Below are 22,228 nucleotides of genomic sequence, written 5' to 3'. Positions count from 1 at the left end.
TCGATTAATTCATGTTTCAGTTTGGTCGGTCTATTAGGAGGTAAAACTCTCATCATCGTGGATTTTCTCTTTTCATAAGAATCAAACTTGAGATCTTACTTAAGGAAAACATGTATTGAACCACCTAAATCAATCCATTTTCGGTAATAATTTTTTCTTATTCAAATATAAAGAATGTGTTTCAATTGATCACCATTTTGGCTAGCCTCCTTTTATTTGTGCTGTTGCAAATGTTTTAAAATTTTAAATGAAATGCAATACGATAGTCTATTGATTGAGACTATTCCTTCCTTGTGCATTGATTAAACCATGATGAAGAAATGCTTTTAATGAATCTCGAACGCATGCATTGCAAGTTCAACACCTAAAATTTATGGACCCACTTAAGGTCCACTATTGTAATAATTATTTTCTCATTAAAAATATTACAAATTTAAATTAATTTTAGCGGGAAAAATGTTAACTTTTACCTCATACGACGTATTAATTAGTATTTTTTTTAGAAAATATGAATCATTTATTAGCAACGGAGAATTTTTAATTTTTACACATAAATAGTTTTATCATTAGTTTCAATTGTACTCTATATATATTTATTACATAAATTAATACAATATATCAAAAGATTGACGATTTTTTTTGTTGACTCACATAGCGTGGTTACTTCCTAGTTATTTTTATAAGACCATAACATGGACATGGCACTAAACAGCGAAATTTGATGATATGGTGTATTTGATCAGAGAAAGTTTGTGAATTTACAATTTAAAAAGAAATGGTAAATATGATGTTAAAAAATAAAAATAAAATTGTGATTTTTCGTGCTGTCATCCTAATTTAAAAGGACGGGCCGGATGGGTGTTATATCCGTTTATGAAACTATTAGAGGGCTGACTTATAATGTCAAACATAACTGCATGGTTGAGAATAAAGGTACCTTGTGCAGTGTTACTCAATCTCGACCCAAAATAAAGATTTCAAATTCAAAATTTTTTATGATATTTACTTCCCTTTCTCCTATCTCCCAGTAGATTTATAAACCTATATTAGTTTATAGTTGTTAAATAGTACTGGGGTTTGTACCTAAAGTTTATCGAAATTATAAATCATATCGTCAACATATCATCAATTATAATATACTAGAAATCTGGGAGAAGATAGCCCTAGAGTGGCGATGGAGACATGAATTGAACATCAAACCCAACCCTTATATGTATATATCATTCATGAACTATATATATCGCTTTACCTGTCGTCGCTACTTCCCTTGTTCACTCTGCAATATATTATATATCTATATAAATATAAATATAAATATAATACTTACGTTGGACTTTGACGTTACCAAGCAAATTTACTAACTTTACTTTACAAGTCATACTCATAGCAAAGCAAATTTCTCTGTATTGTATTGTTAAGAAGATTCAACTCAACGGCAAGCTTGCTTGTTGGTCTCATGAATCTGCTGGAGGCAGTGTCTGCTTTTGCCACAGTTCATTTCTTCAGATCAACATGTCGAAGAGACGCATATATTTGCTCTGGTTTTGCATTTTGTGGCTCTTCGACGTGGTGGAACTGATAAGAGCAGTGAAAGGAACATTGTGTTACTGACTAGAAAATAACAGCACTCTGCGAGGCAAAAAAAAATAAATCGGGAACATTCACGCAGAGATGAGATCTTTTCTTGAAAAATAGAAGAATTATTCGAAAAGAAATTGCTGCCAGAGCCACTTAAGGGATGCGTAAAACTCCATATTAACTGCGGTTTTTAACCAAGCCATTATTAGTTCGTCAAATGCTGTAAATCCCAGGATCATTTTGCAGCTGCAAATTCATGTTTGTAAATACATAGGATAGGAGGGAGATGTTTTTCAATTTACACAAACCTAGCCAACATAATGACATCAAAAACTCACCTGCGTTCTGCTTTGGGGTCTTTGGGGTGGATAATCATAATCCCCTGTGTTCCGCTTTGCCCGTTATAAGGTCTCTTCTGGCATATTTGATCTTATCTCCTGATTTGCCAATGAATCGCACGAAACAATAGATATTTTTGGCAACGGTTCTAACTCTCCAAGGCCTGGAATCTCCGCGAGTTGTTTGCAGTTTTGCAATTTCAACAACTTCAGATTCTTCAAGTGTGAAAGATCCGGTAATCTCCTCACGTAAGCGCAGTCAACTACATACAGTTTCTGCAAATTTGGCGGGAGCTGAAGACCAGTAAGATCTGTCGTGTCACAGTAAATACTGAGTGTTTCCAGTTGCTCGAGTTCTCCAACTCCCAGACATTCCAAACCATCTTCTCCTATCGAACACTCGAGGAAACCTAGAGATGTCAACTTTTTCAAGTTTGAAAGGCATGGCTGCTTCCCATTCAACTTCAAGCACCAGAAAACCAGAGTGGAGAGACTGGACGGAAGCTGAGGGATGTGCCGTAATTGTGGACCACCCACTACGAGAAACTTGAGTACTTGAGAAGCACCTATCTCCACTGGTAAGCTGGTAACATTCGAAAGCTGGAGCACTAGATTCTCCAGTTTCGGTAGATTGATAATCTGACCAATTCTTCTTTTCACCGTCCACTCATTCCTCATCCATCTACTCGGATTCATTGATTCTGCAGATTGGCTTAATTGACTAAACTGATACCCTTGGATATAACCGAGCAAGAGTAAATCAGTGAGGTTATTCAGTCCGGAGAGGTCAGGGACCGTCCTCAATGCCGATGACATGACCTGTAACGTTAACAACGAAATGGGAAGCCTCGGCAAATCTTCTAGTCCATGGCAACATCTCAAAGAGACTTTTTGGAGAGAAGAGAGCTGACTAATTTCAGAGGGCAATGAGGATATCTTTGTAGATGATAACTCCAAGACTCTCAAGCAAGACAACATGCCTATTTCAGTGGGGATTTCGCCTTTCAAGGAGCTGCTATCAGCATGTAGCTCTTCAAGCTTCTTCATCATCCCAATAGATCTAGGTAGCTTCTCCACGTGACAACCATCCATCTTCAATAATTTCATTCCTCCAGATTCCCAATGGAGTCGGGTAACTCAATGAGTTGTGTGGAAGATATATCCAACTCGACTAAAGATTTCAGATCACCTAGTGAGTCTGGAAGCTTTTTAATGTTTGGACATGCCATCAAAGAAAGGCGCTTGAGCTTCTTCAGGCGTCCGAGGGAATCGGGTAATTCTGTGATCCCTGTATATGATAGATCTAATTCAAGTAATGATTTTATATCTCCAACGGTGTTTGGAAGTCTCCTCATCTGATGACATTGCTCCAACGAGAGATGTGTGACTTTCCCTAATCGCCCAATACTATCTGGAAGTTGACAGATATGAGAGTTGTCTACTTCGATTGTCGTTAAGGACGTCAAGTTACTGACCGATTCTGGTAACAAAGTGAAACTATTGTGGCTGCCTTCTAGGAAGATCTCTTCCAAAGCTTCTGCAGAACCTATTTCTCCAGGCAAGCCTCGAAGACTCCGACATCCATTCAAATTCAAGTGCTTCAACCTTTTCAGCTTCCCAATGGAGCAGTCTAATTGACATAACGAGCAGCAATCTTTAAGAATCAATCTCTCAAGAGTTGAATACCGTGATAAGTCTGGTGTCCTATATAATCTTTTGCAGTTGGATAGGTCTAAAACTGCCAAATTATCTCCAACCTACAACATAGCAACACAAAAGGAATTAAGAGCAATAAAAAGAGGAGACTAGATATAAGTGACATACAATTTCTCCACGAAAACTGGTGTATATTTTCAAATTCTAACATTTATTCATCATTCAATCCTTATATAGCTCAAGTTATTGCATCAACTAAACAAAGAGATATGGATATATATGTACATACTCGAATTTGGCTCCATCCTTCCCAGTTTTCACTGATGTGACTGCTTGAGAGGTCGAGTACGGCCAGCTTCTCTAAATTCAAATTTTTCGCCTTGAAATCAGAAGGGCAAGATTGCCAACATAGCCAGCATAACCGTGGAAATTGGTGCTCAAAATCTCCTTCAATATTCGACCCGCACAACCTAAGGTACCTTAGATTGCGTAGATTTTTGAAATTTTCACATGTAAGGATGTAATTTTGCAAACAACCATCATCTGATAGATGCAACACTTGAGTTTTCCCACTTCCCTGCTAAGGAGAAGAAATTATAGTAAGGAAACATTAACAAACCAATTTAAATAAACTAAGGTAAGCTTCTCAAGGTAAACTTCTCCTTATACATATATATATATATATATCTTATATATAACTTATCTTATGCTATTATATAGGAGAATTCCTCCAGTTATCACTGCCTGAGGAATTTCTCTATGCTCAAGCTTATAGTAAAAACAAAAAATTATTTGCTATGGGCAATTTTATATATAAAAAAAATGTAAAACTAAAATAATCTCCCAGTCTCATTGCAAATAATCACACATGATCTCCATATAATGATCAATTTAAAAAATAAAACAAAAATAAAAATATTTACCTTCTAAAATTCAACCAAAACCATAATAAAATAAATACTAATTTTGCACAATAACCTGAAAGTAATCTCGCATGTGCAAGCACTTGCAAGTGGGCTAATGTATGTATAATTGGAATTTCTTACTGCTAGATCAGTAGAAGGATAAGCTTCAGTGAAAGAATAAGTAAACATACTTATCTCTGTACTAAGTTAACTGACAAGCTTTATATAAGTGTGTGGAGCTTACCTCTTTTCTCTTTAGTATCCCAAAGGCTTCCTCAAGAATCCAGAGACGACTGCGCTTTCGGATATCTATGAAATTCTCCATGCAAGCAATTTCTTTTCCCAGTTCTCTAAGAAGATCATGCATCCATATCTTGTCCTCATCAACAATTTTGATAAGGGACATGGAAATTAAGTCTTTAATCCCCACCTCCGGATGCAAACCGTAAGATCTCCACATGGGAATTGCATTTGCCTTTTTCAAGTTAACAGGCAAACAAGCAATGTCAAGAAATATCTGTTTTGTACGGTATTCTAGATCTTCATAGCTTATCATTAGCTTTCTTTGGATGTTCTGATGAGGTATTTTTGTTAGAGTACTTAATTTTTCTTCCCATTCTACTTTGCGCTTATCGAAAAGCTGCGAACCAATGATTTCAAGAGCTAAAGGAAGTTGTCCAGTAAGAGAAATGACTTCCTTCGAAAGATCAAGGTAGTCAGCCGGAGGTTGGTCCGTCTTAAAAGCAAAGGTACTGAAGAGTTGAAGAGCTTGCTCAGAATCCAGTCCTTTCATTTCCAAAGTCGACATCTTTGTGTTCACGGGAGTGTCTCCATCCAATTCTTCTTGGACTACCGTGAGGACACGTACATCCCGCGTTGTGACAATTATCCTACTTCCGGAGGAAAACCAACTGAAACTCCCAGCTAGGCTCTCAATTTGCTCCCTCTTATCCACATCATCAAGAACTATGAGAACTTTCTTGCTTTTACATATATCTTTTAGCGTCTTAATCCCATCATCAACATCGGAAATATCGCTTGAGTGTCTTGCTCGAAGATTAGAAACTAGTTTCTTCTGCAGATATAGGAGACCACGTTTTGATGATTCTCGAACATCCGCAAGAAAACTACAAGCATCGAAGCAAGCAGAGAGCTGGTTGAACATAATCTTGGCAAGAGTTGTCTTACCACAACCACCAATTCCATAAATTCCCACATATCGTACGCCAGGCACATGGATGTCTAATTGATTTGACATTGTTTCGACTAGATCATCCATTCCAACTAAATGGTCACTTATAACTCTGTTTCTTATCTTAAGGTTAACAAGTACCTCTTTGACGATAGATTTGCATATTTCACCATAGCTGCCACAGATAAAAAAGAAATGACATTAGGAAGGATAACATCGCGATCCATAGTTACAATTACAAAACCTTCATGATATCACTATCACTCCCGAGTATAACTTGGGAACTGCTTACACAGTTCATATGAAATACTGAAACTAGCACCACTTTTGATCAAAAATACTACAACACTCAGGGATAAATTTCCGGGGGTATTATAAAATTTAAATTAGATTTTGGCGAGTTTATATACCATTTTTCATAATGAAATTATTATGTTTCACCCCCCTTGACTTTATGATACAAATTCCTTTTGAATTTCGCCAACACTCTCCAATAGATTAAACATCTCAAATTCTTTTATGTTCGGCGATAGATTAAAAAAGAAAGCATTGTAATAATGATAATTAGTTAATGTGCAATAATAAAAAAAAAATTCATAAGCCAATTTGCTCTTAATTTAGAACAAGGATAGACAATCATTAACAACCAGTAATGGACTGCTCAGTGCTCAAGGTCGGGTCTTTTATATGGATGTTCCCATTGTTATGCCAAGATCCCAAATATATGTAATATAAAACCCTAAAAGGGACAAAGCCGGATTATTAACCCATAGATGGAAATTCTATAACGGTTGATTGAAAAAACACCTATGGTGGTTGGCTATATATCTGCGGTTGGATTTCAATAAAAAAAATCTAGTCCCTACATGTTATGATACTTTTATACAACTAATATTCAATATCCATATTTTTATTCTTCATGTTTTCATCCGCATATATTTCTGATGACGCTCATTCACACCCGAGGATGAGTATATTCTGATTTGAAATCACCGAATTGGATGGTTCACTAAGACAAAAATTCAATTTTTATGATTTCAAAATTAAAAAGAAAAACAAAACAAATAAAACCGTATTACTTAAAATTAAACAAGAAGCCCTCTACCCTAATCACGCAGCACTATGATCGAAGAGAATCCAATCAATATTTCAACAGTAAGCAAACAAAAGAAAAAAGAAAAAAGAAAGAACCACGATCCATCAAGGACTGGCCAAGAGAGAGGCCTCCTACACCGGAAGAGAATTTCCTTGCTGAACAAATAGAATCCACCTCGAGATCAAATAAAGGATCTCATCGAGGACTTCACAATCATGTGCGATGCAACAAGCAACAAGCAACAAGGAGGAGAAGAAGCTAAGTGGGATATTCCAAAAAATCGACCGGCAACAGAGAAGAAGGACAACTCTGATTCCAAGTCATCGATCTTAATTAGGTTCCTTTTTATGTTTTTAATTTATTTGGGTTTTTATCAACCAAACATTTAATTGGGTTTTTTATTGTGATGACTTGTTTTCTTCCATCTGAATGATCGATTATATTTGTGTTTTGATTACTGAATTTTCTTTTTTTTTTCTTTTTTACACTTTGGAATTATAAATTATTTTTTAATGTATTGAAGCACTAGTTGGTTCGGTCTAGAATTAATTTCAAACTAAAATAGACTAGCCCTTAGTTGCGATCTTGTGTCATTGTAAATAGATATGGACGAAAAAAAAGAAAAAACTAAAAATATGGATAGTGAATCGTGGTTCTATAAAAGAATCGCCAGTTTCGGACGTGACCTAGGGTTGTCGAAATGATCCGTGGTCGAAGTTATAGAAAGGAAAAATATGGGCTGAGAATCTTCGTGTTGCAGAAATATGAACACGTGTACGGTCCAAATCTCACATAATAAAATTTAATGGCTAAAATAAAAACAACCATAGTGATTATTTTTGCTATCAACTGTTATAAAGATCACACTCATATTTTTTAAGCCCCTCGCAACCCGATTATATTGAGATGAGGTACACGACATCTTAGTTCTTATTGAATTTCCATTGAGTTTACACGGACTTGACCTCATATTCACTTTAATAAGTGGTGGTACTCAAATCTCATATAAACCCATAGTTATTCTTTTATTTTTTGTATATGAGATTATAATTCCCAACAGTTCTTTTGCCTTTTTCACTTGAACACCGGAGAGTTATAGAGAAACTACGTACCCAAGAGAATTCCTAAAAAATCTATCAGCCATCACTCTTGTAAGTCTCTTGCAACGCGGCTTGATTACATGGTTGTCACACGCTTTTATACATACACAAGATCCTCCCTATATATTAAGGATATTCTTAGTAACTCCAATATTTTTTTTCTTTAAAATATTATGAAGACATCCTAAAAGTATCCCTAATATTACTTAGGAAAATTTCTCCATGCAAATATTGAAGAGAAATAATGAAATTCTTACGAAATAGAAAATATAATATCAACCAAATCTGATATTATTCTTACTTCCTCTAACTCATCCTCACTTGACGGACCTTCAGGTCTTTCAGACTTGGCTTAATGCGGGAAATTCCCAACACTAGAATGTTGTATTTGGATTATTCTTTATTTTTTTCTTAAGTTAATTATCGGGTGTCACATCGAGTTGTCTTATTTCTCGTATGAAGGAATGCAAAAAATCATAAATATTCAACGAAATAAATTTTGAAAAGTAATTGTACCCGTTATCTTTCAATTCCCATCCCTTTATCTGAACCACCTCCACAAGTGCCTTCTCCTCTTTGTTTGTTGATGATTCCGAACAACTGGTTTCGACAACCTCCTTAAGTGCCTTTTCCCATTGCTCCTTCTCCTTTTCTTTCCAGTGTCTGGTCAGGGCGTCACGATATAGACATGTTTTGAGCTTGACATCGTCGGGGGTCACATCATAGAATATGGGCATGATCTTCTTCTTCTTCTCCACCATTTCTGCCAGTTCACGTAGGCACCATTTGCTGGAAGCATAGTCTTTAGAGAAGATAGGTATGCAGACTATTGAGTTGTTGATGGCTCTCAGTATCTCTTGGATCTTTTCACCAGGCCGAATCTCTTCATTATCTCTGAAGACGCGAATCCCCGCGTCCACCATGAAATGGTAGAGGCAAAATCGGGTATCCGGTCCCCTGAAACTCAGAAACACTTGATAGTCGGCACCTGGTCTGGGCGAACTCATCTTCCTTGTGTATAGTGCTTTGTATGTATATATGATGCAAGAAGGCTATAATTATTGGTGAGTAGGAGTCAGTTCATTCGCTTATGTGCCTATACGGATTTTATATATACTGATGGAAAAATTGAAAGCGGCAAAGAAAGTGACAACAAGAAAGTAAAGAATTTTTTTCCCCTTAAGTTATAGGTTTGTATTCATTATTCCTTTATGGCTGAATGAGGAATTAAGCAAAGTTGGTTTTCTTTTTCGCATCTCGAATTTCTTCTAATCTAAGTAGAGAATTTTCTTTAAGTTTTGGAGGAAAGTGAAGGTACCCGAGGAAGAAAAGGATAAGCTGTTCTTCCTTATTATCGAAAAAGAAAGGGATAAATTGTCATGCTGACCATGGCATCCTCTTATCTTCTTCTGTATGAAGGAAAGCAGAGGCTGTGGAAATCATGTCAGGCAATTGAACCGAACTGTTTCCTAATATGGCCCTATAAAATAGTGCACCAGCCACCAAGTACTGATCAATAATATCTATATACTGTAAGTGTGATTCAAACACTCGGTTTTTTCCACGTGAGAACCACTCGTAGAAAATAAAATAAAAAAAAAAAGTCTCCTTTGGATTCAGGATGATACTAACAGGTGGCTGACTAGTCCAATCTCTATCCAGGCTTATATCTCTAATCATGTCCAAGTACTTTTTAAATCTGGTTAACCTAGAAATCCTAGTGTTTTCCTGAATAATATTAAGATCCAGTTGAGTCCGGCCAACAAAGAGGCTCTTATAAGTCCAATAACCGCGGAGGAGATCAGATTAGTGCTGTTTCAGATAGGACCGTATAAATCTGGCTTGATGGCTTCCCTCCCCGGTTCTTCCAAACGTATTGGACAACTTTGGGAAAGGATGTTACCCAGGCCTGTCTTCGATTCTTTCAAACGGGCTTTCTCGCTCAAGAGTTGAATCGAACGTTTATTATTCTTATCCCAAAGAAGACAAATCCAGAATATATTGGTGAATGGAGGAGGCCTATTAATTTATGCACCACTCTACATAAAATTACTGCGAAGGTTTTGGCTAATAGACTCCGTTCAGTTCTAAATGACCTTATCACCCCATTTCAAAGTGCATTTGTATTGGGGCGTTCGATTTCAGATGATGTTCTTTTGGCTCCGGAGATCTTTCATACACTTCATCGCTGGCGGAGGGCAACTACGGGATTGGCTGCCTTCAAATTGGACTTGAGTAAGGCATATGATAGGGTTGAATGGTCTTTCCTGGAGAGTGTCTTATACAAAATGGATTTTTCTGCGGCCTTTGTCCATTGGATTATGCAGTGTATCACTACGGTCTCATTCCAGTTGCTCATTAATGGCAGACCATGGGAACCATTCAGACCAGAACGAGGCCTGCGCCAAGGTAATCCCTTTCTTCATATCTCTTTATTCTTTGTGCCCAAATCTTATTAGAAAATTATTGCACGAGCAATGCCGTCATCAGGTGTGTGATATTAGTCTGGGTAGGGGATGCACCAATATTATGCACCTCTTTTTTGCTGATGACAGTTTTCTCTTCCTCAAAGCTACTCAGAATATCTTCAATAGATGTCGTAATTTATTATCGACTTATAAGGAAGTATCTGGGCAACGTATAAATTATGCAAAGTCTACAATCACCCGGAGTCGAAATGTTTCTCATGCAATGAGAAGAAATCTTATTAGCATTTTCCGGATGATGTGTTGAGGGAATCTGTTAAGTATTTGGGTCTGTTCTTATTAGGTGGCAAGGGAGGGGGATGCAGATAGGAAAGGAATTAGTTGACCAAATCCAAAGGAGAATCCAAGGTTGGATGCTTCGATTTCTCAATCATGCCGATAAGGAAATTCTGATGAAGGCTATGACCTCTGCTATACCGATGTCATGTATGTTACTTCCAAAAAAGGCCACGAATGCATTGGATAAAACAATCTGGGGGTTTTTGGTGAAAGTCTTTGGAGGAGAAGAGGGGTATACATTGGGTTAAATGGCAAACTATCACCTTACCGAAATCCTTAGGAAGATTGGGTATTCGGCGTAGTTTCAAATTTACGAGGGCCTTACATGCGAAACAAGCTTTTAGGATCCTCTCTAGTGACAATTCTATATGGGCTACAATGACGGGAGGCAGTACTTGAAGTGTGAGTCTCTTTTTACATATCGGAGTAAACCGACTGATTCTCCGGTCTGGAAAATGATACTCCAGGCAAGGGAATTATTATTGAAGGGCACTTGCTATTTCGCAGGAACTGGAACCCATGGATTATGGGAACTCCACCTTTAGAACTTTTGGGCATAACTCAGCCTCGGAATGTTGGTGATAAAGTGAGCAACTTTATTTGCTCAGTCACCTGTTCCTGGAAAGTGGCTGATCTAAGTAGATTTCTTCCTGATGAATCAGTAGAACATGTGACCTCAATCCCACCGTCATTGTGGCTTAATAATGATGGTATGTGCTGGTACCGGCAAAAGAATGGCCCATTTACTGTCAAGTCAGCCTATGGATTGATTATGCAGGATATGCTGCAGGCATATGGGTCAGCCTCTTCCCCGTCGAGGTTATGGAAAGTGTTATGGGCTGCAAAACTCCAACCTAAAATAAAATTTTTTATATGGAAAGGGGAAAATGGCGGTCCTGCAACCCGGGAAAATTTAAGGAAGAGATTCTCAAATGTTGATGTTTCATGCCCCTCTGTGTGGAGTTAGGGAGGAATCATGGGACCATTCGTGTTGGGAATGTAAGATAGCCAGGACAGTATGGTTTGCCTCGAATCTTTTAATGTCCGTTTGGATTCTCTCCATTGTGGTTCTGTTAGAGATTGGCTTTTATTTGATTGCCCGAATGCTGCATCGAAGCAGGAATTTCATGAATCTTTTGTTTATAAGTGTTGTGTTCTTTGGGCGATTTGGCGTGAGTGGAACCGTATTGTTTTCAATGCTGCATTTTTTAGATGGATCGAGTTGCGAGTGAATGTTGTTATGTCTTTATGTACTGAAAATCAATTGTCTTGTGGAACCGGTTCAGGACTCGACGGAGCTCCCAGCTGCAACTTGACTGGAGGGAGGGATGTGTGTGTTGTGCCCTGCTATACCATCTCCTTCTCTGGTGATATTAATGAACGAGGCGACGACATTTGATGGTTATTATGCGTTTGTATATGGAGCTGCTGTGTTATTCACTTGTAAAGGTCGAATTTTTTCTGTTGCTGTCGATAGGTGTGTGGGAACCGATTCGCTTCTGGCTGAAAGTATCGGTCGTAGGTCGGGTTTGCAACTAGCATTGGCTCATCGGGGGGAGACGATAATTCTGGCCACAGATTTGCACCAACTGCTAGCAGCTCTGGGACCTGGCACTCAGCAACCTGTGTCTTTATTTAGCGTCTTATCAGATACTAAGCGGTTCCATGGGTCCGTGCCCTTTTTGGAATGTGGATATAGACCTAGAAGCTTTGTACAGTTGGCTCATAAATTATGTAAGGTTGCTGGACAAGATGGTGTGTATGGTTGTTGGAATATAGATCATCCGCCTCCTAACTTGAAGTCTGTAATCTGTAATGAAGGGAGGCCATGCTGTACATATATTTAGCATATAATGAAATTTATATTTACATCCAAAAAAAAAAAGTGTGAAGTTTCTTAAGGAGTTTATCGACTTTTACTTTTAAAAAATGCTCGGCCCTTTGCATTTTGACAGACATGCATGCATTTATATCCCTTCAAGTGTTCCTTCAATTGTAACCAATGTTTACACATAAGCTCTATGCCAACCGGGTAAGGAGGGGATGCATGGATTTTGAATCATAATTTCTGACTTTTTTAATGAAATTTTTAATTCTTAATAACAATAAAAATTTAGAACTATTAATTTCAAATAACAATTTCTAATATAATATGCTAAATTTATATGATCCACTGTAATTTTTTCGATAATCACCACTGGCAATTTTTTAAAATAACATTGAACGATATTCTTACTTTCAAAGTCAAACTTTTATTTTCTTTTTGTGAAAATAAGTTCGTAGAATTAGTACGCAAATGATTCTTTTGGAAATCTGGTATATAAGCTGACTTGATTATTGTAAAATAAAATTATGTCAAGTAGCAATCAACTAATCTTTTTATTTAGTATGTATTCATATTTCTTTATTGCATCTATCTAGTTTAGACAATACTATGGTTTTGCACATATTTTTAAAGTAGTACTCTTTGAGATTTATACTATCATAAGTTAAATTTGTATTTCTTACATATGACCATCAATTATTAATTAGTGACTTGTCTATCTATAATTAAGTAAAATTCGCTTGAAGTTAATAAATGCTCTTCAATCTAAACTTCACTTGAAGTCATTAAATACTCTTCAAATAAATGCATCAATTGTTATAAAATTTATTATGAAAATAATATATTAAGGATTCACCCGAAAAATAATATATTAAAGCAATAAATAAATATAATATTGAATTACTTTCATTTTATTCAAAGTAATTAATTGAGCATATATATATTATAACAATTGTTGAATTAATATATTATTTTGATAATAAATTTTATAACAATTGTTGCATTTATTTGAAGAGCATTTAATGACTTCAAGTGAAGTTTAGATTGAAGAACATTTATCGATTTCAAGTGAATTTTACTTATGTATAAATAGATAGATGTGTCTTTTCATGTATATTAAGCCTTCTACACCACTCATCACGTTCTAAATATACTTTTTCATCAATAAATTGCTCACATCAAGAAATGTAACAATGAAATATAAAAATATAACCAACATAAATTGATTCAAGAAGTTCTTTGCTTATTTCCCTTAAATAAGGTCCTGGGTTCGAATTCTATTCATTTACCTCTTAATGGGCCGACCTTACTCGAACTGGATTAATCGGTGACCATTGGATTTTCGAAAACCACGGGCACACCAAGAAAATGTCAAACGCGTATCATGGTGTCCATATATTTCATTCTATAAAATATCCTTATACTTTTAATTTCGTCCATCAATACTACTTTTCATTTTTAATTTGGCCTAGGCTTTATGCACCTTTTGCATCTATAATTAAGTGCTCTATTATTTTTTCGGTAATAAAGTGTTTAATTAATTTATCAAAGTGGTTGTAGTGTAATAGCGCATGCTTTCACCTAATAACCAAGATGTTCCAAGTTCGATACTCGTTGCGGAACTACTTATGCCATTTTGTTAACTATTTAAATTTCTATTTCATTGTACTAAATCCATGTGTGACTTTTATAATCGGAAAAAGAAAAGTGTTCTATTAACTAATAGCTAGACAATGGGTAAAAGAATCTATACTTACAATAAAAATGTGAATCTCATTTAGGTTTTTTCGCATAGAGCTACCATTCGATCTCCTAATTTGTTTCTCAATTTTCTTCTTGCACCCCTTTGGCTCTCCTTCAATGGGTCTTTCCGTCTAGTTTAATTTAAATAAAGTATATTAGATTGTATACATCTATTAAGAAAATTTAAATTATCTAGGTTACAAAACTTGCAAGGTGTTTCTATGTTAAGCATTTCCTAAATTACAAAATCAAAATTAATTACGCTTTGAAAAAAAAGAAATTCGATATTATATTAAATATTTTTTTCGGTGTGTTTTCTGGTATCTGAAATCCCAATGGGCTTTGACTAATCATGAGTTAGCCCACTAAGAAGTAAAACTCTTTAAGCGTGGATTTTCTTCATTTACAAGACTCGAACCCGAGATTTTGTTTAAGGAAAACAAACGACAAACCTCTTGAACTAACCCATGTTTGTTTATATTAAACATTTAATTGCATAATAAAATGCACGAATCTTTTTAACTCTACACGTTAGATGTGTATAGATTGCGAGTGTATAATAAAGTTTTGGGGTTGAAATATTCTTTTCAAAAGGTTGAGGGAGTGAAAAGTAAAAACTTTCCTTTTCTTCTTCGTTTTCTTCTTTCTTTGCTCGCAGTCGCAGCCACATACTCACAATCCACATTTCCTTCTTTCTCTCTCTATCTCTCTGCCAAGCCCGTGGCGGATGATATTGATGGTATCGCCTCATTTCCTTTCGTTGGTTTTACACGACTACTTCTTATTTACTCAACAGCTAGTGTTGAGATATGTTGTCACTAAAAAGCTTGTTGGGAATTATAAAATCTCATAGGGAAAAAATGAAAGAATATCTATGAATTTATATGAGATTTGGAACCACTACTTATCAGTTTGAGCACTTAAGTGGAAATAGGCCCAAGCCCGTATGAGCCTAATGGAAATTCAATATGGTATCAGAACTTAAGTTACGCGTATGTGCGCGCATACACACGCAGGTTATGAGATATAAGCGAATGAATCCATCTCCAACCCAAAAGCTCGAACTGATAAGTTATGGTATCCAATCATTTATAAACCAGTTGATTTATGTTTAATTTTTCCGTTTGTGACAATATGTTTCAACGCCCGTCCTTATGTGGTAACATGTGGTTTTGATGTTTTACCTACACGTGTCACGTGGACTTGAACACTCTTCCTCAAGAACATACTATGAGGCAGGACTGGACTTCCGTGCTCGGGACTTAACCACGAGGTGGACTTCTTCTTGCACCTCGAGTGAGAGAAGGGTAGATAATTGATAATGATACCACACTTGGGCCGATTTGGCTACCTCAAAACTAGACTTGTTGTGTTGTGAGCCCACACTAGCACGCGGAAGCATAACCTACTATGATACCATAAAGAATATAGAGAATTAGTACAAAACTCACACACAAAATTGTGTAAAGATTGTTCTAATTTATAGATCAGAATTACAATCAATATAGAAACATAATATTACATAATAATTAACATCCCATAAATATGAAAGATTCCCCACGATCTCCTAGATCATATCAATCACTATCATTGATTCGCTCCAATACTCCCCCACAAGCACAACGGGAGATGTCGGACATTGAGCTTGAATTTGTCCCAAGTGAAACATGCTATGAAGAGAGACTGATGAAATCAAAATGCTAGACTAGTGGAAATCCAATATGAAGTGATGACTTGCATTACTCACCCGTAAGCAAAACAGTCCCTGAAATAGAGAAGCTAAAAATGTGACTGAAACTTTTTCGGTATGGGCCGGTCCATTGTGACTTTGACAGAGATGTTGAAAGAAATATGAGAAGGGGCACCATTGAAAGGGAGCTCAAGATGGTAAGATCGTGGCTAGATGTCAGGAGTAGCAGTGGGAGTGGCCTACAAGAAGAAAAGAAAGGAACTTTGTTCGCAGTGAGAGATTAATGAAGAGCTTAACTCAACTCAACTTAGGAGAGGAGATAGAGACTAGCACCTGACATAGAGAGGGCCAGGGTGATGAGTTTACCGAGAGAGAGAGAGTCGACAAAGATGGCCACAAAATGAGAGAGTGGCCTGCAAAGAGAGGATGCCCTGAAAGAGGGTTAAGACCACCCGAAGTGAGTGAAAAAATAGTAAAGGTTTTGGAATGTACTTCTGTAAGGGGAAGAAAGAGGAAGGAAGCACGAGAGCTTGTTGTTAAATCAATGAGGTTTTGGAGAATTGGGATGTCGAAAGAGCCTTGATTGCCTAAGAGAATTAAGGTAGAATGAAAATGGGCTCAAGTCCGCATCAGTCCAATGAAAATTCAACATCGATATCAGAGCCTAGGTGTTGGAATCAAATCTTGAAGATGTCGGTTGCTAGATTTGAGATTGAGAAGATTGATGGATCGAGCAGCAGCGGATTGTGCAGATCGAGTTAGGTATTGCTAGTGCAGCCTGGCCTTGATGGAGCACTAGGAGGAAAAGCCCCGATGGCTGTGACTCGGGCAACGACAAATGAGGTGGAGCCCTTAGGGGATGTAGCAGAGTAGGAGACAAATATGAGTCAAGGTGGAGTCTTAGAGATCCAACAAAAAGGCCTTGACCGTGAATAGATTGATTGTTGCGATGCTTGGCTGAATGCAAGACAAGGTGGAGAATTATTAGGCGTGTCTTGCATTAAGCCATGATATTGAAGACCCGATAAACGAGTAATAAATCAAGAGAAATATTATTTTCTATATTTCGGGATTTCTTGTAATCTTATAATCTATTCAAATGGGAAAATATCCTTGGAGAGATATTATGATATCTTGATATCTCATTTTTTTGATGTTATAAATAGGTTCTTGTACGGCTTGTAAAATAAGCTTCAGTTGCTATTAAACCCCGTCCCCTTGGGGGCCGGTTGAGAGAGTCTTATATCACGAGGATAATGATAATGGATTTTTCCAGAGTTCTCTCGGGGAAAGTTCTCCGTAACTTTAGGGTATTAGAATGAGAAAGTTGGAGAGAATTGAGAGATCGAATTAGAAATTTCTCTGTAACATAGGTTATTAGAGTGAGAGAGACATCTCCGAGGGCTGTAATCTCCGCTTCATTATCTATTGATTCTCCTGCCGTGCACTGGGGATGTTTTCCCATTTTTGTTGAGAGGTGTCCAATCTTAATGTCCGTTTGGATTCAGAGTTCATTGATTTTAACTTTAATTTTAACTTTAACTCAACACACTACACAACAAAAATACACATTTCCCAATTCAAAAATTTTAACTTTAACTTTAACTCAACACACTATACAACAAAAACACACGTTTCCCAAGTCAAATTTATAATCACATCTCATTTGTCTTTTTCCACAATAAAAATTATAATCAAAATCAAAGTAACTTTAACTCTGAATCCAAACGGCCCCTTATTTTTTCTGTTATCTCATCTCATGTACCCCACAGTAATGATCCTGGCATGTGCACGTGACCAAGTGTGGGGACTCACATGAAATTTTACAGCCAGTAAGCCGATCTCTCTTCCATTGCAAACCTAATCTTCTCCGCTTATCTCTCTGTCGTCATAATTTCAGCACTAAAACTATGACTTCCGAGTCGGAGAAGGCTGAGCTGTTCTTGGATGAGGTCAGGCACAATTGCAAGACCGATGGGTTGAGAATGCTCAAACTCGGTTTTAAACCAGACTTGGTGACCATCAACACTCTGGTCAATGGGCTCTGCGTTGGGGGAAACCTTTCTAGTGCTATGGCTTTAGTTGGTTGGTGCTATGGAGGATGGAGGGTTCGAGCCTAATGCAGTCACCTATGGAGCAATAATCAAAGGCTTAGTAGGGATGGGGGAAACGTCTCTGGCCCTCGGGTTGCTCGTGAAGTGGGAAGGAAGAAGCTGCAGGGTGAGTGTTGTTATATACTACACAGTAGTTGAGGGCCTTTGCAAGGAAGGAAGATTGACGAAGGCTTTCAAGCTCTTCAATAAGATGATCGGTAAAGGTGTTCAACCCGATGTCATCACATATAACACCTTGTTTCATGCTATGTGTACTGATGGACAATGGGAAGGGGTTGAAGTACTCCTCAGAGGAATGATTCATAGGGACATCATGCTGAATGTGCACCCCTTCAGCACGATAATAGATGCAAGGACGGGATGCTTTCTGAAGCAGAGTCTACTCTCGATGCTATGATTCGAAGAGGTATCAAGCCTAACGTTTTGTCACGTACAATTCGTTAATTGTTGGTTATTGCCTTCAAAAAAGAATGGATGCTGCTGAGAATTTATTTCATTTGATGTTTGAAAAGGATTGTCCACCCAATGTTGTTACTTATACTACAATGATAGACGGATATTGCAAGAGGAAAGCGGTGGATAAGGGAGTGTTTATGTATCGTGAAATGCTTCAAAAGTGTTTGACTCCTACAATTGTAAGATACAACACCCTTATTGGCAGCTTTTGTCTGATTGGCGACATGCAATCTGCAGAGCAACTATTTAGGAAGATGCAAACTGTTGGTCACTCTCCTAACCTGCAGGGGTATGCTATTCTCTTGGATGGTTACTACAAATATGGTCATCTTGAAAGAGCAATGGCATTTTTTCAACAGTTGGAAGAGCAAGGGGTCAATCTGGACATTGTGATCTATACTATCCTCATAAACGGTATGTGCAATGCTGGGAAAATAGAAGATCCCAATAGACTCTGCAAAACTTTACTGCAAAATTGGTGTCAACCTAATGTAGCGACGCATACCACGCTCATAAATGGATTATGTAAGGAAGGCCATGTAAATGAGGCGCATAAGTCGCTCAAAGAGATGGGTCAGAAAGGATGTTCCCCGAATGCTGCCACTCACAATATTCTAATCAGCACTGCTCTTGAGAGCAAAGATGAGTTAGCTGTTTCTAGAGCTTCTTCACAAAACTCGTGATAGTGGTTTCTCCATAGATTCCTTGACAGCGGAGTTGCTCTTAGATGATAGATTGTGTCCGAACATCTTAGATCCCATACAAAAGCTTCATGTGATAGTTTGACTATAAGAAGAGCAATACGGGGTACACAATTAATTGGGAAGAAACGTCGGGTTTACTCAGGTAGTCTTGAATTTTGTTTTCCTTGCTAATTTGATAATATATGTACTTCTGATGTCGTAGTGGTGAATGTGTTGCTACAAAAGCTAGCCCATTTCATTAAATGATTCACATGTTGATGCTGTTTCTTGGCATGGCATAAGCTCTGCTTGGATGATGAGTTGATTTTTGGTGATAAGAGTGTTTGGAGTGTTTACATGGCAGTAATTTCTTGTTCCTTCTCGGCAGTTAGTTGATGGTGAACAGTGTGATCCTACCTCATAATGATGTGGTGAGGAAGAACCAATAAGATTGCTTCAATTAAGAAGACTTACCACAATTAATCGAGTAATTAACACTTATTATTTAGTTTATTGCAATTTAATTGGTTCTTTCTCGTCTTGTGGCGAGATAGAATTACCGAATAATCTCTCTTCACCGAGTGTTCATTTATATTTCATGTGCTTCATATATATGGTGCTTGTTATTACGATTAATTGCTCCAACTCGGCACCCCTATGTATCTAATTTCTTTGATCTTCTTGCCTCCACCATGTTACTCATTGGGTCGTTTCCCAGTGGCCTCTGGTGGGATGAATCTAGGAATTTTGTCCAAGGGAGACAGAGTTTAAGGGCACGTTATATCTTAAAATTGAGAGGAGTGACAAAAGGATAATTTCATTAAAAATAATAAACTCGACAAAATGTAATAGAACTTTTGTAATTAGTTTGACGCCTCTTCACAATCAATTTGGTCGAAATAAATTAAACGCAGTCACTAAGACATTAAATTTACAATAATTGTCCTTTAACCGTTATGAATGAACGCAACTATTCATTTCACAATCAAAGGGAAATGAACCTCATGGGCCCAAGATTTGCTGGTTCGAGATCAGAATCTGAACCTTATGGTCCAAGTTAATCTTGAAGGACCGATTCTTTTGATTTTATTTATTTCGGGGTAAATCGAAAAACGGATGAAATTATCCTCCATAGCACTAAAGTCCATGGGCTTCATAGCAACAAGTTGGATTTACGGCGTAAGAGCGTGAGCTAAAGCCCATTAGTCACCGAAGCCCAAGAACTATCCTCCCTTATTTTGCAGGCCCATTGACCTTCGTAGTAGCCTTAACAAAAGGACCTCATGTATAAGTGATTAATAATGTTGTTTATGAGAAAGTGGATTCAGTACAGAAGCACAAGTCACTGACTTTGAAAATGCGAGGCTTTGGCTTCATGTAGAAGATGAAAGTACACCGATGTAGAGGAAGATATAGTCAAACCATTCGCCTGAGATAATAGATCAATGAGATTATCTAAGAATTCAATTTATCGTTTTGACGATCATGACCCAACAATTTTCTTCCAAGTTCAATGTCTTTTGGCATGTCGCTAGGACGATGTAGTGAAATGGGAATGTCTCTTATCGACAACACATCCATAGTTATGGCTTCACAATCTTATGGAAAATGAAAGGTTTTTGTGTATGAAATTATGAGAAAAACTAAAAAAGATAACCAAAAGAAAAGAAGGGGGAGGAGGCTCACAATGATACGTACATTCAGGCAAATAAATCGTCCTCGTAATTTGATGTTTAATTAATAAGAAAATGGGGCTGTAATCATTTGAGGTGTACAAATCAGAATCTAATATGCTGCCCTAATCATCAGTACTTACGATATCAAATTTATGGGTAAGAGAGTTCCGAGATGTCGGCAATATTCTTCTGGTCCGACTATCAAATGGCCTAAATAATCACTGCATCCTCTTCCCGGTCTTCATTCTTTGGACAAAGTGATGGATAGAGTTATTAATTGAAATATATATATATATATATATATCCATGATAATTTATTATATTGAAAGAAAAAAGAGCAGAAGATATATAGCTGTCATTTGAAAGAATCTAGGACGTAGGAAGAGATTAGATTTGTTTAGTGAAATCCCCACAATAATAAGATGCGGTGGATTAATGCAAACAATATCGATATAGGCTTCATGTCTGCCTAGCTAGATAAGATCATGGACATAGCCAGTATTAATAATTGACATATTAAGCTCATGACAGCCTCATATTCTGTTTGATTATGTGAACGAACTGTGTCTGAGGACGCATCGCTCTAATTTTGTAACTAGAAGAATGCAATATTAATGTTGTGTAGTATAAATAAATAAATGTAGAAATACATGTTATTATAGCCTGATATTTTAATATATATTTATATATATACACTATTGGAAGTCATTGTATTGAACTAGGAGATAATAAACAATCATTAATGAGGTAAAAGTTTCTCAATTGTTTTTTATTCATAATACTCGAATCTAAAACGATGTTTAAGAAAAATGTGTATTTAACCAGCCATCTAATTTTTTTTTTCGGTGATAAACCAGCCATCTAAATTGACCCAGGTTGATTGAAAGTAGATTTAAGATACCGCATCCTGGCATGACATGTATGTCTGTATTATCCTTATAGAAATATGTTGGAATTAGTAATTTGTATCAATTGTTGCCTATGAGATTGAGACAACTGCAATAGCTTCATGAGACTGCAATTACTTGGATATCTCTTGAATTTGGTGAATAAAATTCTTCTAATCTTTTTTTAAAAATCCTGTATTATGTCATTAAAATGATTGAATAGATTAGGGTAAGGTGAAAAGTTGGATAGCAATCTCTTGGTCAAAGAGATTCAAAATAATATAAATAGACAAAGTAAATTGGAATTGGATAATTGGGAAAGTAAGAGAAGGAGGGTTTGGAGAAGAGGGAACATGATGGCTTCCATGCTTACATATCCATGCCTGAACCTGACATTCTCAATGTCATTTGCCCTTTAATTTATAATCCTTAACAATATATATATATATATATATATAAAAGAATTCTCCAAGTTCATCTCTCTTTCTCTCTCTACATAGTCACGTCTCTCCTCTCTCTCTCTC

General features: G+C 36.8%; 2 protein-coding genes and 1 pseudogene across 2 annotated transcripts; 1 reads left to right on the top strand and 2 right to left on the bottom strand.

Annotated features, from left to right (window-relative positions):
- Positions 1 to 1,181: 1,181 nt before the first annotated feature.
- Positions 1,182 to 8,932, bottom strand: LOC116208388 (TMV resistance protein N-like). Its single transcript, XM_031541795.1, has 5 exons — positions 8,382 to 8,932; positions 4,722 to 5,844; positions 3,862 to 4,149; positions 1,917 to 3,673; positions 1,182 to 1,575 (listed from the first exon to the last, which is right to left on the bottom strand). Exons 1-4 carry the CDS (start codon positions 8,870 to 8,872, stop codon positions 3,020 to 3,022), a joined length of 2,556 nt encoding a protein of 851 aa, XP_031397655.1. The 5' UTR covers positions 8,873 to 8,932; the 3' UTR covers positions 1,182 to 1,575; positions 1,917 to 3,019.
- On the bottom strand, positions 1,980 to 3,008 carry LOC116208982 (probable leucine-rich repeat receptor-like protein kinase At5g63930). The gene has a single exon (XM_031542559.1). It carries the CDS (start codon positions 3,006 to 3,008, stop codon positions 1,980 to 1,982), a length of 1,029 nt encoding a protein of 342 aa, XP_031398419.1.
- An 8,830-nt stretch (positions 8,933 to 17,762) lies between the features above and the next one.
- On the top strand, positions 17,763 to 19,612 carry LOC116208391 (annotated as a pseudogene).
- Positions 19,613 to 22,228: the final 2,616 nt, after the last annotated feature.

Source organism: Punica granatum, chromosome 5, assembly GCF_007655135.1.
Source record: "Punica granatum isolate Tunisia-2019 chromosome 5, ASM765513v2, whole genome shotgun sequence".
NCBI lineage: Eukaryota > Viridiplantae > Streptophyta > Magnoliopsida > Myrtales > Lythraceae > Punica > Punica granatum.
This window is presented reverse-complemented; position numbering and strand designations above follow the sequence as displayed.